This window comes from Nuphar pumila, chromosome 10 (genome assembly GCF_984573655.1).
Source record: "Nuphar pumila chromosome 10, dmNupPumi1.hap1.1, whole genome shotgun sequence".
Lineage (NCBI taxonomy): Eukaryota > Viridiplantae > Streptophyta > Magnoliopsida > Nymphaeales > Nymphaeaceae > Nuphar > Nuphar pumila.
The window spans coordinates 270382-289049 of record NC_143258.1 but is presented as its reverse complement, the minus strand read 5'-3'; the positions used below and the strand labels follow the sequence as shown (position 1 = coordinate 289049).

The 18668-nt window shown below is 38.0% G+C and overlaps 1 protein-coding gene across 1 annotated transcript in view; it reads right to left on the bottom strand.

Annotated features, from left to right (window-relative positions):
- LOC149823131 (LIMR family protein At5g01460-like) overlaps nt 1-13060 on the bottom strand; it is a 37490-nt gene extending 24430 nt beyond the window's left edge. The window contains exons 1-6 of the mRNA XM_090018665.1: nt 12419-13060; nt 12184-12269; nt 4297-4421; nt 4019-4129; nt 2368-2466; nt 2154-2276 (exon numbers count right to left, since the gene is read on the bottom strand). Coding sequence (XP_089874791.1) covers nt 2154-2276; nt 2368-2466; nt 4019-4129; nt 4297-4421; nt 12184-12269; nt 12419-12768 — 894 coding nt within the window. The 5' untranslated portion in view covers nt 12769-13060. The remainder of the gene's footprint in view (nt 1-2153; nt 2277-2367; nt 2467-4018; nt 4130-4296; nt 4422-12183; nt 12270-12418) is intronic.
- Nucleotides 13061-18668: the final 5608 nt, after the last annotated feature.

Sequence of the window (18668 nt, the reverse complement as noted above, 5' to 3'; positions counted from 1 at the left end):
GGAGGCAGTCACAGTCAGAATTATGACCATTGGGAGCAGTCCAATCAATCAACACTGATTTACATACTAAAATAAATAGAAAAATAAAAAAACAAAAAAGACTGTACAGTCCCTATTGGACTGTATATATTACAATACATAAAAAGACCAAAATACCCTTGATATATGTATATGTATAAATATACGTATATCAGGTATATATATACATACATGTACATATAAACAATGTATTTTAACACTTTTGTTTGTGTGGGTCTAACCACCAAATATTGGATCTAAAGTCTAAACATATATGACATATATGACATATATGTTTAGCATGTTACTTATCATGTTAGCAAGTTTAATCATCTTCCAAATATCATAAGTTTGAATTTTCAAGCTAGTAAAAAATCAACTGCTCAAGATTCATGAGAATGGTTACAAAATTCCCAAAACATCATATTGGAGTCAAGTTTAACACATGAAAATAGTAAATAGATCATGCTACACGATCCAAAGTTTAGTTTTGGATTTTGGTGATTAGATCTATGTAAACCAGTGGTACCACCTTAAGTTGTGGTGGTTCATATATATATATATATATATATATATATATATATATATATATATGGGTTAATATTTGGTGCTATTAAAGGCACAGAATTATATGGAACTATTGAGCTGAAAATCATAGATTTTAGATTTTTTTTGTAGATTAAATCATATGGATGTGATCTACAAGTTTTGTTTAGTGGGAAATGAGCTTTGAATCATATGATTGACACATAAGCATATTTTTGAAGGGCTTCAAAAATTAACGGTCCACAATGCACTAAAATTTCATGACTCAAAAAATCGTTTTTAGATCGAAATAACATGATCCAAGGTTTGATCCTTAGCAAACAAACCATCCTGAACAGATCTATGTGGTCAGATTGAGTAGGTAAAGCTTGAACCCATGATTTCCAGCTCAATAGTTCCATATAATTATGTGCCTTCAATAGGAACAAATATATATATATATATATATAAACAAAAGACAACCAACAATAAGAATGACAAAAAGGAAATTTTGAACTATAACGTAATCAAGCAAACAAACATCAATACAAGAAATACAGTTGTATTGTATTATTGCTTACACATAAGACGATGAGCTCCAAACAGAGGGCTAGAGGTAATCAAATGAAATAATAACTAACTAATCATGATGAATTCAAGTAAATTGAACAAGTTTTGAGGATTTCCTCTTTACAGGCTTAATGTCAAATGGTTGGAAGTTTTTATCCCACAAATGCACAAGCTTCATTTACTTGGGGCTGCAAAATCTCAATCCTAAAGGATAATGCCTTATGAGTTATGATTTGATGTAGAGGTAACTGAATTAACAAAATGCAAAACGAACATAAAGGAAAAAGATTTTGGCTGCCAAGGTTTCATTCTGGTTTAAACTCATTGAAACACCTATGCATCTAGATGAGGCAAGCCTTGGGGCTTTCAACACATGCAAACACTTGCACAGAACCACCCAAATACACACACATGTCTGCACTGAACACAATGAGGCATACCCAATAGGGGAGTCATCGCACTTAGGCAGAGATTAAAATATTAAACCCAAAGACCTCAAGTCTGGATTTGAAGTCAGAATTGGGGGCAATGGACTTGGCGGCCAAATAACAATCTCAAACCTGGGGCTCATCCACTTTTGCACGAACCATGGATCTTAGGTGGGCCAAACCAAATGCCCATAGTTGGACAATCAAATGTACTGCAAAGTATAATTCCTCAATGCACTTTTTCCTTCTTTAAGATGGCTCCTTGTCACTCTACTTTTCCTTCTTTAAGATGGCTCCTTGCCACTCCAGTTTCATTTTCTACAACTTTTAGAAATTATAAAATCCCTGATGTGAAATTAAATCAAACAGTAAAAAATGGAAGGAAACATAGTATGCACCACACCAATATAAACTAGCAGGAATACACATAAACATTTAAAAATAAGACAGAACCACATTATACATCAACAAAGTACAGAGGATTCTACTATTATCAACATAAGCAAGCTATTGAAAACATCATGTAGTAAGATGGTGCAAAAAAAATATCGACTTTAAATGGGAAGATTCTATTTCCATTTTGTGAAATGAAATGTTTCCAATTGAGAGCACCTTTTCAACTGTCTTCACATTTTTCCGCCATTTCCTTCCCTTGGAACCACTTCTTTCTTCCTGATGAAGTGCATCTGCTGCTTTTTTCAACTCCCTTGCTTTTTTCCCTATTTCTGTTGCCTCCTACATAAGGGACCACATAATTGAACTTGTAATGGAGTATGTATTTAAAACAAAGATTCCAGAATAAAACTATTCTCAACCATCAAAGCACCTTGATATATTGTGAGCGAGTGATGACAGCTTTCGGACGTCGAATAAAGGAAAATATGAGACCCAAGGGCAAACAAGCAATCCCAACACCTCCAAATATCTAAAAGAGAACATATGACAGCAGTTGTAAGAAAGCAATATATCTACAATAACAAGGAACTAGAACCAAATCATGCAACCAGAAATTAAAACATTGCTCGCTTGAAATAGGAACTACAAATATGAAATTCCGAAACAAAGACAGAGAAAGCAAATTCGTGCAAAAATAATAAAAAGTATAACATCCCTAAATAACATTAACCATCCATCATCTCCAAACACTCAATAAGGAAAGACAAAATACACGTTACTTCACCAACTTGCTTAGGCACATCAGAAAACTAAGTCATCCATATCTCTTAATAAATATAGCACATTAATATTTCCTTTTATCCTTCTTTCAACCAGATGCTAGCGACTCTGGCCAGCTAACTTCCAGAGAGCTAGCATACCAAAAAAAACCAATGAAAGAGAATACGAGGTGAAAGATCAAGAAATAGAAATCACCTAAGGACAATTACTATCTGCATCATAAAATATAAATGCTTAATGTACATTTTCAGTTCCTACGCATAACACACTATAAAAGAATTACAATAATTTAAACTATACACTGATATCATCAACATCTATGCACCAAGCATAGTTACCTACAGGCAACAATTTCTTTGACCTCCACATGCATCTTTAACACAAGCCACTGGATGCAAAACAAAAAGATGCACAGGCACTTTTCTCGAACTTTCTGTGTTTTCTTCCATTAATTTTAAAAACGCCGCTTGGATTTATAGTTTGTACAGTGTACCAAACCTTATTGGGTTGCTTGGACAAGCTGGCAAAATGCCATATCACTGTGTTACAGAAACAGTGACAAAATTTGTCAATTCCTTACCTGGATATCCACAACATTAAGAATTTAGAAGATAGAAGCTTAAAATGTATGAGAGCCCCACTTCAACTATGTACATAAAAAGAGCAGAGAAAAGATGCTACATGTAGATCACAAGTTTGGCTCATAATTAAATTACAAAGATTAGTCTTCTGAAGGACCATACATAGTCACAATAAACTTTTTTAAGTGTTTCAACTTAGCACAGATGTTTCATCCATCAACAGGAACAAACTTTTAAAAACCAAATCTCCCATATGATCAGATAGAATTCAGTTAAAAATAAATTAAAAAATAAGTCATGACACTTCCTGATAACAACTATTTCAGGAACATTTCACAATCAAAATGAAACTATCAATAGCTCTCATATGTCACGCGGATGCTCTGTTTTGGCTCCGACTCCATATCCTTTTCTGTTGGGAAACTTCATAACAATGGCCATAACCCCTATATTTACAGCCATATCCATGTGACATAGTCATGGCACTTCCTGATAACAACTATTTCAGGAACATTTGAAACCATTAATAGCTCTCCTATGTCACGCGAATGCTCTGTTTTGGTTCCGACTCCATATCCTCTTCTGTTGGGAACCATCATAACAATGGCCATAACCCTATATTTACAGTCATATCCACGTGATATAGGATATCCCAATCACAATCATTACTCTAAATACTAGCAAGCTCAAATGGATAATTCAAGGCAGACAGGAACATACAGAGAAGAGAACTGATCCAATGATGGTTGCAAGAGCCACAACATATTCTGGGAACGTAGTGCGCATTGTCCAAGTTGTTTCTGAGGAAGGACTTGCAGAATAGGCAGCACACTGGAAAATAAAAGGATAACCAACAGAAGGAGGTCTTAAAAGTATGCTTTCTGGAGAAAACAACCTCAGAATCTGATCACTAGTTGATCTCAATTAGAGATGCAATGTCAATGATTTTTTGAATAACCATCAATTATCATAACTGCATAGTATAGAAAATCAAGAACCTGGTGGACGTTAGTTGATGTGCCAATGCATGGTTGAGATTTAGTAAAATCAGTCCAACTCGTGGGAAACGAGATTGTGCTTGAAGACAGATGCCTCACAGAGAAGTCAACCTTGCCAATAAGTCCTGAAATCATAAAACATAGGCAATCAGAATACAAGGTGAGAGAGCTTACAAGAACCAGCAATCAAGTTACATAGAAGACTTGGAAGCACAGAACAATTATGTGAATAGAACTGCAACTTGGTACAGTTTTAACCAAATGAATTTCAAATGCCTTGATAAAAATATGAAAGCATAAATCTTGTGTCATAAAATAGCAAATATTATAAAAACCTTTATTTTCTACCACCACTGCCACTGACATTTACATTTTGAGGACTAATCACATCAGGAATAAAGGGAATTACCAAGAGTAGGCCCCCATACAGGATCTCCCTGAAACGGCTATCGAAGACAACTTATTAGAGGCAATATCTAACAGATAAGTTGAAATATTGAAGTAGCATGTAGATGACTTAGGTGACCATCTTAATCAACAGTAAATAATTAAAAATAGAACTACTTAAAATATGTATAGTTAATCGACACACACACGCATTTATAGTGTTTAAAAACTCGCCGAGTTAACTTGGTGACTAGGCTACTGGGTCAAATTATTGAATGACCTGGAACTTAACAAAACTCGGCCGAGTCACAAAATGACTCAGCCGAGTCATACACATATGATGTATTTTTTATATATATGCATAGTTACCGATATCGCCGATATTTTGAAAATATCACAATATTATCAATATTTCAAGGTCAGTCGATATTTTCCCGAGATTCTCAAAATAGCACCAGAACCTAAAATATTGTGAAATTACTTTCTCTTGATTTTCCCGAGATTTCAAAAAAATGTCCTTTTTTATATATTTCAAGTATTTTTTTTGTTTCTTTTATATTTCAAAACCATTTATAATTGTTTCTTTATATTTTTGAAAGAAAAATACTATAAAAACTATTATTCTTATTTTTTATTATCCATAGCTTCCTATATTTTCCCGAGAAAAATGACTTTGAAAATATCTCCGAGAAAAACTCTCACTGAGAAATTATCTTTAATGATATAGGTGACTATGTATATATATAATATGTATGCATATTATGTAATATGTATGCATATTATGTATATTATATATAAAATGATATATTCGCATATATTAATAGTGTAACATATATACTTTTATGTAACAATTAGAAATACAATATATACAAACATATTAAATAAATATTTTATGGAAAATATAAAGTCACCATGACTCAGCCGAGTCACCGAGTTGACCTGGTGAGTCACGAGCCACTGGGTTTTAAAACTATCATATATATATATATATGTGTGTGTGTGTGTGTGTGTGTGTGTGTGTGTGTGTGTGGTACTGAACCAACATAACCTGTCACATGGATACACGGAGTAAAATTGGAGTATCCATGTGGCAGACCATAACTTATGGTACACCCTTGATTTTCATGTAATCTCCAAAAACAAAAAACTAACTTTTGGTTCATGTTTAGTATGTTCTATTTACTATTTTCATGTGTCAAAGTTGAATCTTTCATGGTGTTTTATACAATTTTTAAACCACCTTTATCTTCGTCAATTGTGAGTCTTTGATTTTTTACCGCCTCGTAAATCAAATCTTGTGGTATATTGGACATGACAAAACCTCCTTACATAGTAAATAAACTATACTAAACACATCTGCACTGTATGTTTAGATGTAACATTTGGTGGCTAGATCCATACAAACAATAGCATGTGTATGTGGTATCATGGCACAAAAGCACCATATTCTCTCTCTCTCTCTCTCTCTCATATATATATATATATATATATATATATATATATATATATATATATATATATGGTGCTTCTATGATGGTACCGTACCACCATAACTTATGGTGGTAGACACTTGATTAACATATATCTAAACTCCAAATGCAAAACCTAACCTTTTGGATCATGTTTAACATGTTCTATTTACTATTATCGTGTTAAAGTTGACTGAAATATGATGTTTTATACAGTTACCGGAAGCTTCTTAGGTAGGTGGGAAGCACGCTTCACAGAAACTCGCTTCGGATACTCCTCGCTTCCGAAACCTTATGGGAATCTCGATTCTCCCACGCTTCTCTTATGCTTCTCACATGCATCATCCATGCTTTTCTCACATTTCTTTTCATGATTTTTATGTGCTTCCTCTCATGCTTTCACTCACTTCTTATATGCTTTCTTTAAATTGGTAACCATCATTGTTAGTTTTTAATAAAAATTTAGTTCTTACACTAAAAAATCATGAAATATAAGTCATTTTTATTTTAGTTTTTTTGTTTCTTGTTCGATTCCTATTAAGTTCCCATATTTCTTCTTTTTTTATTCATGTTTCACTTTCAAAATGATATCGCTTATCACTTCCTGTAAATTTTAAAATGCCTCTCTTCTCGCTTTCGCTTCACATATCGTTTTCTGCTTCCGCTTTCTAGTCTGGCAACCTTGGTTTTATACCATTTTTAGACCACTCTTATTTACATGAATTGTGAGTTGTTGATTTTCACCTACTCAAAAATTGGATCTTATGATATATTAGTTAGAGATGACAAAACCTTCTAACATAGTAAATAAACCATGCTAAACACATTTGTACGGTTAGCTTTACCATTTGGTGGCTACATCTATGCAAACCAGAGTGTGTACCATTGTATGGTATCATGGTACAGAACCACTATATATATATATATATATATATATATATATATATATATATATATATATATATATATATATATATATATATATATATATCATTTTGTGGCTAGATCCATACAAACAAGAGTGTTTACCACCTTATGTGGTATCATGATACAAAACCAGCATACTCTCTCTCTCTCTATATATATATATATACTATGTCACATGGGTGCGGGTGCAGGTGCAGGGATGCGACACTTTAAAAAAACATGGGTGCGGGGTGCCGCAAAAAATGGACCCGGGTCGGATTCAGATCCGACCCGGATCCAAATCCGATAAAACATACACTGCGTGCTTTAAATAAGCACGCAAGGTAGGGTTTCTATTCGAGAAACCCTCCCCACACTACTCACTCTCTCTCCTCGCTCGCCTTCTCCCCCCGCCGCAGGCTCCCTCTCTCCCGTTCGTTTTCCGGCCACCTGACGCCGACGAGCCCCACGTCTGGCGAACCTTGGATTTCCGGCCACCCGACGCCGGTCCTTCCTGTGCCAGCGATGTGACCTCTGGTCCCCTTTCAGCCTTTCAGGTGAGCTCCCTCTCGCCTCTCTCTTTCCTCATTGTCTTCTTCTTCTTCAGGTGAGCCTCCCTCGATGGGGTTTTCTTTTTTTTTTTACATATCGGATTGACCGTACCAGGTGCCGCACCCTCACGCGCACCCGCGTCGCGTCGACGCGGGTGCGACACCTGGTTAGCCGAATCCCTATGACATATATATATATAAGGAGGTGGTTTATTAACAACTTTTCTAGCTAACCCCAACTAATTGGGCGTTTGAAGGGTTTTTTCCATGTTTTCCTTAAATCCGATGGTACAGATGTGTCCTACCACCTTCTCTCTCCATAAATATATACGATGTGTTCCAGTGAGCTTGGGTTAGGTTTATGAGTTTAGGTAGGCTAGGTTAGGTTCAAGGTCAAGTCAAAAAGGTCAATTCGAGTAATAGGGTATGCTTGTTTTGATAGGTTTTGATAAAAAATCTGGTACGCCCAAATGGTGTGACAGAAAATTCCCAAAAATTAGGGGATGATTCTAGACATCTTAAGAAATGAACGAAGTTACAGGTCAGGATTGAATTTTATGAAGCCTGGACTGGGTTTGGGTAAAACAGACCCGAATTGTAAAATCAATATCTTCGTACAGAGATATAATAAAATCCTGATTTTTGAAGGGCCTGATATAGAGATTAACAGTTTGGGCTAGGCAACTTCTGCAAATGTGACAAAAATTCATCTTTGTCAGCAAACATATTCTGGACATATTTGGATTTAGGAGAGGTTAAGGCTTAGGGAAAGGGTTTCAATGACTTACATGTTTTAGGGGGAGTGTCTTAAGGTTGGGAAAAGGTTTAGTACATCCGGGGTTGGCCAAGGTTCTTCGTACAAGACTAGGTTGGGTCGAGTCCTCCACATTGTTGATGCAGTCCACACGAACACCAAGTAGAAGTGGTTCTACTTAGTACTTAGGCAATTCCAGACCCAAGTAAGGTCTGAAACATTTCATGCTGACAAAGAAAAGAGCCCTTAGAGAAGGGTGAATGAGTCAGAGAGCAGGGACTCACAAGGATAAGAAAAAGAGAGAGAGAGACGTCCACAAGAGGGAGGGGAACGTTAACTAGAGAGAGGAGAGGAGAGAAGAGAGAAGAGAGTGAGACATTTTTTTAGAGAAAGGTCTAATTCCAATTTTCATATCTGCAACAACCAAAATGAGCCCGTTTTATAGGCCAAGGGAGCTCTCATAAAAGCTTTGCAAATATCCAAACACAATTAAACAATAACACCTACTTAGGTAAAACCTAATTCCTTATTTAGGTAATACCTCCCCAGGTCACTTATGAGGGTCCAACTCACAAGAGCCACTTGGGCTTCCAAGGCTCATTAAGGAGGGAGTCCAAGGGTCTATACGACTTCCATGAGGGAGCTGGATGGCCCTTGGGTGGCACCAACTGGGTGGGTCCCACACATCTTCCATGGAGGCTTCTAAAGGGGACGCCCAAGGTGGGCCCACTTGCATTCATTAAATGAAGGGACCCACATGATTGATGTGACTGTTGGCTGAGGTGACTCATGGCTGATGTAGAATCTCCTTGGCATGGGTCCCATGTGGCTGAGGTGGCTTGCATCAAATGGAGCTCGGGTACCGGATCCAGATCAGCTTGGCTTGGACCTGTTTGCATAACGTGGACCTTTGGATTTGGATCGGGCTCACCCATCAATATATATATATATATAGAGAGAGAGAGAGAGATATGAGAAATATTGGCTACTAATGAAGGTAAGGAACTAATGAGTAGAAATTACTCTTTTATTCAAAAAAATTCTTTTTTTTCTAGATCAAAACTTACAGATGTGACCAACATGGTTTGTTTGGTAGGAAACTTGTTTTGAATCATGTGATTATGACACATAATTAGGTTTTTAAAGGGGTTCAAAAATCAATGGCCCACAAATGTGCCAAAATTTCATAACTCAAAAGATCATGTTTTTACATCAGAAATGCAAGATCCAAGGCTTGATCATTAGCAAACAATCCATGCTAAACACATCTATGTGGTTTGATTGAGTTGATATAACTTGCTCATATGATTTCTAGCTCATTAGTTCCTTACCTTCATTAGTAGCAAATATTTTCCCATATATATAAGGAATACCTTTTCAGTCTCTAAGCAAGAAAATCATTTTCCCTTGAAAAAATGTTCAATTTTGATTAATTTGCATGCTTAGAAAAGTGTTCCACACCTCTTCCCTTCACAGGTCAAAATTTCCCATGGATGCAAGACAACAATCCTAACCCTTGAAATTGTTCTTAACACCATGCTTTGCATTCTGGCCTTCTCCACCACTGCAGGATTATGTTCTGACAATTCATTAAAGGTTGAGAAAAAAATTATTTTAGTGCAGTTCGCAATTGGATGGCCTTCTGTTCGCCAGACCAAACAGTAACTATAACTCATCAGATGTTATGAAGATGCAGGTCCTTTAACTATTTACCATTAAACTAAGCTCATGACCACTCCCTGCAGCTTCTTGTGGCCAAAGCGCAGAAAAACAAATTGCAAGCAAGGGAGAAAGAAAACAAACAAATATACAAAATTGTGGTGCACAAAGTTACTTATATAGAAATGTATAGATAGTTTTCCCTTGAACTACTGGAAGACTCTAACCTACAAAATGTCACAAACACTTTCCAACAAATTTCTGATGAAGCAGCAGCGCAGGCCGAAGGAGAAGGTTCCAACCCTAGTAGGCTAGCAGGGTGTATGGCATTTTTGTAAGTTTCTCCCTGCAGTTCCTCAAGGAGAATCACTTCACTTTTCTGGCCTTCCTTACAGGATACTATCAACCTCGCAAAAAATTTGCAACGATGTAACCAATAGTTGGATTTTACCCAACATAATCCAATTGTGTCATAGAAACTGGTCTTCATTCCATCCAAGCAGATTCAAGAAGCTTATTGAGCAGGGTGAGCAAGCTCAATTGCAAGTTGAACTTGGATCTGGCTTAAACATATTCGAAATCAGAACCAACTCAAACAAAATGTGAACACCAGTTATCCTAGGTTTAGTTAGCACACACACAGCTGAAATTTAGACCTGCCTAAGCTAGTTTTAGTCAGATAAACCTGGCACAATCACCAAAAAGTCACCATGACACAGTCCCACCACATAGGTCCTGCCCAAGTCCACCAGCTGATATGGAGAAGTTTGACATATTCAACCACACTGATTCCTCAAGGAGGGTCTTCTTCTCGGTTGGACAAGCCACCCACCAGGACAGACTCTGATACTGATCATTCTATATCTTTCAGAATAAATAATAAGCAAGCAAAAATCAACTAAAATCGCAGATAACTTTTAACCCAAACTTACCCCTTTGCTGAAAGTACTGCTACGGAGATAATATAAAGACCCCAGTGATGCAGGAACAACTTCCAAGTATCCCAAAAGCACAGGCATAGTCACAGCCGGCAGACCATCACTCAGGCAACAACTTTTAAGCCATAAGTATATTTAACCAATCATGCCAACCACGGATCATTAACCATCTTATGACTATTGACAGTGAATTCTAATGCTAGTGCACATAATCACATCATTAACAATCTTCACAATCCTTTCTAAAGTGAACAATATTAGAAACAAATTTAGCTTACCTTCATGGAAGTTTATGAGAGAGGGGATTTGCACAATCATCATCAAAATGATAAGATCAGTTTCATTTCCAACTAAGAAAAACATCATCATGCGATAGCAATACTATTAGGTGATAAAGGAGCAGTCGATAAAATTGGGAATAACAAAATTTAGGAAAACTATATTATTATCACATTAAACAACAAAAGCGTTCAATTTTCCTTCTGGTGAACCAATAGAAGAAAATCATGCAGTTGTGACGGTAGTTCAAGTGGGGAGAAATTGGTTTCGCATGAAAAGAAATCAAGAATATAACTTAATTCACGTCCATAACTTATATAAACGTATGCACCTGCCTTCGTATAAAAAATGGATTTCCTTCACGCAGAGATCCCAACTACCAGTCAACCACCTCTCCGCACATTCCATCCACTAGAATCAACACCACACCTCTACCTTCTGTGCCAATTCAATAGCTAATCCAGCGCTCTTTATGGTGGCCATGAGACTATTACATATCTGATGTCTGTCTAGTTTTCCGTCCTTCATGAACCCTGCTTTTCCACTAGGAATTGCAGCCTATCTCTACATTCACATTTCTTACGAAATTCTGCAATGTCCTAAGTCTTAATCCACTCAAAGCGAACTAGATCTCTAGCGATGCAACATGTGTAACGGCCAAAATGCATTATTTATGCACCAAATGCATCTTAGCAATGTGCTTAGAAGACCAAAAAATGTGTATAAAATATAACAAACATATACAGAGGGAAAGAATATACATGAAGAAGAAAGGGAAACACGGAATGTGCATGCAGGTTTGCCGGATTCGGTCCCTGATTTACAAACTGAAATTGCAGGGGGCGCAGAACTTTTTTTTTTCTAAAAAGGGGGTTAGGGAAGAAAACAAGCACATATACACGCAAGGCCATGCATTTGGAATAAAAAGGATGGAGAATACTGACCATAAAGAATGCCAAGGACAAGACCACAGACAATAGCAGTAGCCACGACCCACATCAACGCGCTTACGATCCTCTTCCCGACGCTCCTATGAAACAAGAAACCAGCGCATCAATCAGCCAATGAAAGATGAAGGTAAAATAAAATAAAGAATGATCGGCAGAAATGATGAGCGTCTGAGGAGAGGAAGAAAGGAACGGAAGGGAACGCATGGGATCCTCCGATTCGTGAACATACTTGTCCTGGTCCCCTTCGTAATAGAACATGGCGAAGGGGATGACGAAGAAGACGAGGACGGCATCGATGATGTAGACGGCGAGCCACAGATCTCTCATGGGGAGGGTGAGATTGCAGGCGCCGTTATAGATGGCGTGGCGACAAGCTTGGCGGTTGGCGACATCGGCGGGGAGCATGAGGATGGAGATGCCGGCGATCGTGAGCCCAAAGACCACCACGATCTTGGGGAAGTAGGCCTGGTTGACATCGTCGGGGTGTTGGAAGGAGACGAGGAGATACACGTTGAAGAGGAAGACGAGGACGCACACAACCACCGCAATCACAACAAGTATGAGGTTGAAATCCCCCATCCCTAACCAAGCCCCCCACCTGCTCCTGCTCCACCCTTCGTCCAACGGAGAAAAAGGAGGGATCCGATCGAACAGATCTAGGGATTAGACGGAGCCGGGAGCAGGCGGGGCGTAGGGTTTCAATTCAATGACCAGGAGGATGACCACAACGAGAAATCATCGTCGTCCGTCCCGGCCTAGGAAGGAACGGAGGATCGATTGACAACACAAGAGTCCAGAGATGATGATGGGCAACGGGGTACTCGGTCGTCTCTCTCTTTCTCCCTATTTTTGATGCTTAATTATTTCGCCCTCGTTTTTCTCTATCTAATTATTTTAATTATAAATTTTAAAGTCTACCTAATCAATATCCAACTCGAGTTGACAGAGTATGACCCTGAATAGCTTTTGAGAAAATGGCATTGCCTTCTGTCCTCTTCTTCATTGCTTCCATCAAAACAGGCTGTTCTTTTCGTCTTTTTTGCACGCATTTTGCAAACTAAACGACTGAACCTCGTCGGAAAGAGTAAAACTAAATTCAAACAAAAAAAAAATGGACACCCATCAAAACAGTGAACGGGTGGGGACATACAACGCTTTGATGGATTTGGGTGCCTGGAAGCGGCATGTGACCGTGCGCTTCGATCCCCAAGGGTTGGTGCTTGGGTTGTGCCTAGCGGATATCTCTTTGTGTGAAACGAAAGCAAGATAAGCACAACGCTAAATAAAACCAATTGCGAAGTTACGCTGGTTTCGCTTCCATATCCCTAGTTACTGTAACAAATTATTCGGCCATGGATTTGTTAAAGAGAATTCCGATGTATTGATGCTTCTTGGGATGTTGTAAAAAAATTAGTGCAAACTCAATATAAATCACCAAATATTTATTTGGAAAAATTTCATTTAGGGGCTAACCATTTATCCTGAATTTCAAATATGAGCCTCAAGTTTATGAATTTTTAAATATGAGTCAACTTTAGTAAACAGTCAAATAGGAACCTGAGGTTAGTATCTATTCTCTTGAAAAACGTGTTTTGGTCACTTGTGTTGTCCTCTAAAAATTGAAAAATACTAATTCATTCTTATAAAAGACTTTATTAATTTCCTCCAAACTAATGGAATAATTAGGCGGGTGTCTTGCCCTTCTACACCTCAACAGAATAGGATTGTTGAACGGAAGTATTGTCATATTGTCGAGAGTGCAATGAGCATAATGCATGATAATAATCTTCCAATCACTTTCTGGGTAGAAGCTTTCCATTCAGTAGTTTATGTGATAAACCGATTACCCATGACTATTTTGGAAAACAAATTACCTTACTTTTCTTTGTACGGAGTTCATCCAAATTATTATGATTTGCGTGTGTTTGGTTGTGTATGTTATGTTCATGTTAACTGTTCAATGCGACATAAGTTTCAGGACAAAGCCTTGAAGTGTAGATTTGTGGGATATGCAGATGATTATAAGGGATACATATGCTATGATATTGAGAGTAAGCGTATCAAGATATCCAAAAATGTTTTTGATGAACTAAACTTTGATCATCATGCTAACACTCTTTCTGGAGTTAAGGTTTATCACCCCAGTAGTGCACGTCACCTTGTGTTGGGACGTTACAAGTTCAAAACACAAGGGTGCAGTTGGGGGTTCTGCGCTTGCCTATCAAAAAAAAAAAAAACTCTTAATGATGAAGGTCAGACTCAATGTTGCAATTTAGATTGTGGACAAAACTAAATGCAGGCTCTTATTTGACAGTTTATAAGAAAACAGAGCCTCCAACTTAGAATTTCAGAAACCACTGTACCTATATTTCAAATTAAGGGCAAAGGTTGACCCGCTAAATAAAAATTTCCATTATTTACTTATAACGCTTCAAGTGAATTCTGATCCGCGTGGCCAGGCCCTTTGCTTGAATACTAAACCCCGTGGATTGCCCCTTCAACCTGCTAGGCGGCTGTTCTTACACAAGTGTGCACTAATCCTGTAATCCATAATCCACCTTGTTTTGGACTCTTAAAACCTAAAACAATCTTAAACATATTTGATGTTTTTTACTAAAAAAAAACATACTTATTTGAGAGCCACAACCAATTCCTTGAAACGCCAGGACCACTTAGGCCTTGTTTGGAAACTAAGCGTCCAAGGTATTCGGAGTAAGAAGTGAGGAATACCCAATGCCAAAGTTGTTTGGGATGAATGAAGTGGTATTTGACACCTCCAATTCCACATTTCACTTTTCACCTAGATGAGGTGGTAGTTGCCAAATACTACACCAGCGCCTACTCCGACATATTAATTCCAGCTTTTCAGCTGCACAAGTGGAAGTGGTAAATCCCCAATTGAACCGTTTCATTTATCCCAAACAACCATATGAATTTGTTAAAATCACAAATTTTGGGGATTCTACATCCTTAGCTACTGATGACTGAAAGTTTTTCAAATAGGGGCCTTAAAACCAAAAAGAACAAACAACTTCTGGGGTTGACAACTCTATAAACTTCAAAACCATGGCATTGATGGAAACCAGTTCTCGTCCCATGCCAAGGTTCTCACAAAACAAGAAAATAAAATGCTCGTGTGGCATATTCTGATAGGTGTCTCGTGTGGGGCTTGAGTTAAAAAAAAATGATTAGATGTAGAAACAGATAGGGTGAATTTTTATTTTTAAAGTATTTACGTTCCTCTCCTGTAGTGCCATTACTGGTTATGAATAATTTGTTTCACCGACAATGACAATGACGTAGATGGTACTTGCTTTTTGCACCATTCCTTGTTTTGGTCCAGACTAAAAAAAATATACCAAGCACAGCCAACTCACCACTTAAAATATGCCAAACATGGCCACTTGATTTTTTTTATGGTTTTACTCTTTTGTCGCCTAAAAAAAATTAGACGCCTTGGTTGAACCACTTGTCTAAGTCATGTAAGTGTCGCCTGAAAAAATTAAACGCTATGTAAGTTGTCGCTTGGAAAAATCAGGTGCAGTCGCCATAAAGAGCAAGAGTATCAAGTAAACAGTAAATTAGCCATGTTAGTTATATTTTCTAGCTTGCCGTTAGTAATGCTATTTCCAATAAAAGCAAGGGTCATCAACATAATTGCCCCCATTTATTTTATGAAATCGTCGATTGTGTCATTAATCCAATTATCGATTTAATGGGTGCAGTTTGAGAAGATCCGCATGTTTCTAACAAAAAATATTCTATTGATTTCGGCTTCTCAAAGGCCATGCATCGCCTTTTCAATAAGAGCAAGTTCCGGTATGCTCTTCTGCCAATGCTTTTAAACGCAAGGATATTAATTTACAAATCCTGGTTATGGCAGTTTTCCAGTATCCCTGATCACAAGGGCACCCATTTCCTTGTATCCAAACAAAAACGTACATCAACGGTTCGAAAACTTAAGGGGTCTGTTTGAAAGCAAAAATCATAGAGAAGCCAATAAAAATGACTGAGTTGGACTGCCAAACCAACAAGTTTGGGAAGGTAGAACCTATAGTCTGCTATTTATTCCTTTTTCTATATTTTGGTTTCCTTTATAGGTAGGAGATATTTGCCAAAATGCTTCTCTTTGAATGTTATAGTTAAATTGTAAAACTTTAGACGTACATAATGATGGCAAATCTAACTGTTTGCCAACTCTCATTTTTACCTTATTTGTTTATACATGTCTTTATTCTTCCTCTCATTCCTACTACAGAGATGTCTCTAAACAAGAAAGAATCAAAGACAGTTGTCTAGCCTGAATCCTTTAAGGGGGGGAGTTTGCATGCGACGGTAACACTCAAAGTCCGACCACCCCCCCCCTGTTGGACTTTGTTGTGTTTCCGCTGGAAAGGGAGTGTATCCTGGAAACCTTCAGGCTTTTGGGGTAGTTTCCTCGCAGAAGTTGTTTCCTCTGTGTGAGTACACGATACTGTCCTCGTGTGGGTCCCACAGAAAAAGCCCTTTTTCTGTGACAAACACTCCCGAAAGAACTGAAGGTTCTGTCAAACAAGATGGATTCTTCTGGTTCTTTCCAAATCATTTTCATCAAATTCACTCAATTGCAATCTCCTAAATCAAGCCTAAATGTCTTTTAATTAGCAAAAATGTGATTTCTACCAAAAATCCAATTGAAAAAAAAGACTTGAGCTTACATGTTTGAAGTGCCACCTTTTGGATAGAATCACAAAAGCCCGGTTTGGATGACAGGTCGAGAAACCAAGTTTTATAAAAATATGGTTGTCTGAAAACCTAGTTAATACGTTTTTTGATAGGTAAAAACCTAGTGAATACTTGCTTTATGAAAGAACATGTAAACCTGGTTTTGCTGTTTGGATGACAGTTTAGTAACTTGATTTTGTGATTTTTATTCTTGGTTTTAAAGTTTAAACCTGGTTAGCACCTTTAACCAGGTTTTGGGTGGCATCCAAATTCACCCAAAATAGGAACTGATTGCCTCTTAAACTTTTCTCAAAAATAGATTTTGGGTGTGTTGCATCCAAGATATAAAATTCTATCAAAGATGAGGTCTCTTTTCTTTCCAAGACGAGGGGAAAACTCCAAAATACATGGTGAAAAACAAAGTACAACCACAGCATGGACCTTTGTTCTTTTTTTAAAATAATTCCTCGTGTCTTTTCTTCTCCTCCAACTTACATTTTCCTTGAAGCATTCAAATCAAGCAATCTCTCGTATGAATTTGCATTTCCTGTCAGAATTCTTTCACTATACGAATATCTGAAAAGCATTGGACAGAACTCCAAGCCAACTTGATGTGTGATGGTTGGTATATGCATCATAAGTTTTTTTTTTTTTGGAAGGCAAGCTGGGGTTAGGTAGATCCTGTTGGATCATTTTTCAGATCACACAGTTTCACAATCGTCATCATGATATAAAACACGAAATAAATCAAGAAATACAACAGTGTAAATAACATGATTAACAGACGACCGAAACAGTAACCGGGAGCAAGCATGGCATTTTCCGCATCAGACCAAAATCCAGACGACAGCATAAGATTAAACAGATGCATAGAACATAAAGAAAACAACAGGAACATGTTTAGTTTATGTAATAGGCTAAGGCGTACGAAAGTACTCCCCTTAGAGAAGATTCGTCCTCACATACTGTGCAAATCAGGGACCAGCGTCCTTCCCCCAGGATACAATAGCCACGACGAACCGAACGGTGCACTCCGGCGGATCGTCCTTCGAAAACAGCCTCTTCGAACCAAAGTTGCAGAACCACTCTTTCAAAAAAAACTCACAGGAAAGAGAGAGAGAGAGTAACAGGGGAGATGGGAACTCGCCTGTCTCAGCATATCCGTAACCCCACCCCTGACCACGCTTTTATAACCCACGAACGGTTATGAAACGTGGAAGGAGCCCGTTACGGAATCCGAGGGGACGTGATCCGTTAATGGACTTCGAAAGATCGAGATCCGTTACGGAATCCGAAGTTCCATAATGGGCACGAAATCCGAGGAGTCGTGACCCGTTATCCATTCCCATAACCCATTACCGAAGCCAAAGAAACTTTGGGTAAAAAGATACTTGTCTTGATTGAATATGGCCCTAAAGGGCCAATTACCCGAACCCGGACCGGCCCGGCTCGGCACGGCGGGTGCACGCGCGCGCGTGTGTGGTGGTCATCCCACTCCCTTGTTCTCAGGAACAAGTGTATGAGTTCCCTAGTTGCTTATAAAGCCCTCAGAAAACTCAAGCAAAAGCAATATGGGACTATTCCACCTCATCAAGACCTCTATCTCTAAACAACCCATTTCTTCTTTGAATTTGTCTCCCTTCTTTCTTACACCTAACAGATCCCTACCAGTTATACAACTATGCCAGAACCTGCAACGTCCCAACACAAGGTGGCATGCACTAGCTGATGCTACCAGACATGCAAAGCCCCCATTGGTGGTATATGCATCATAG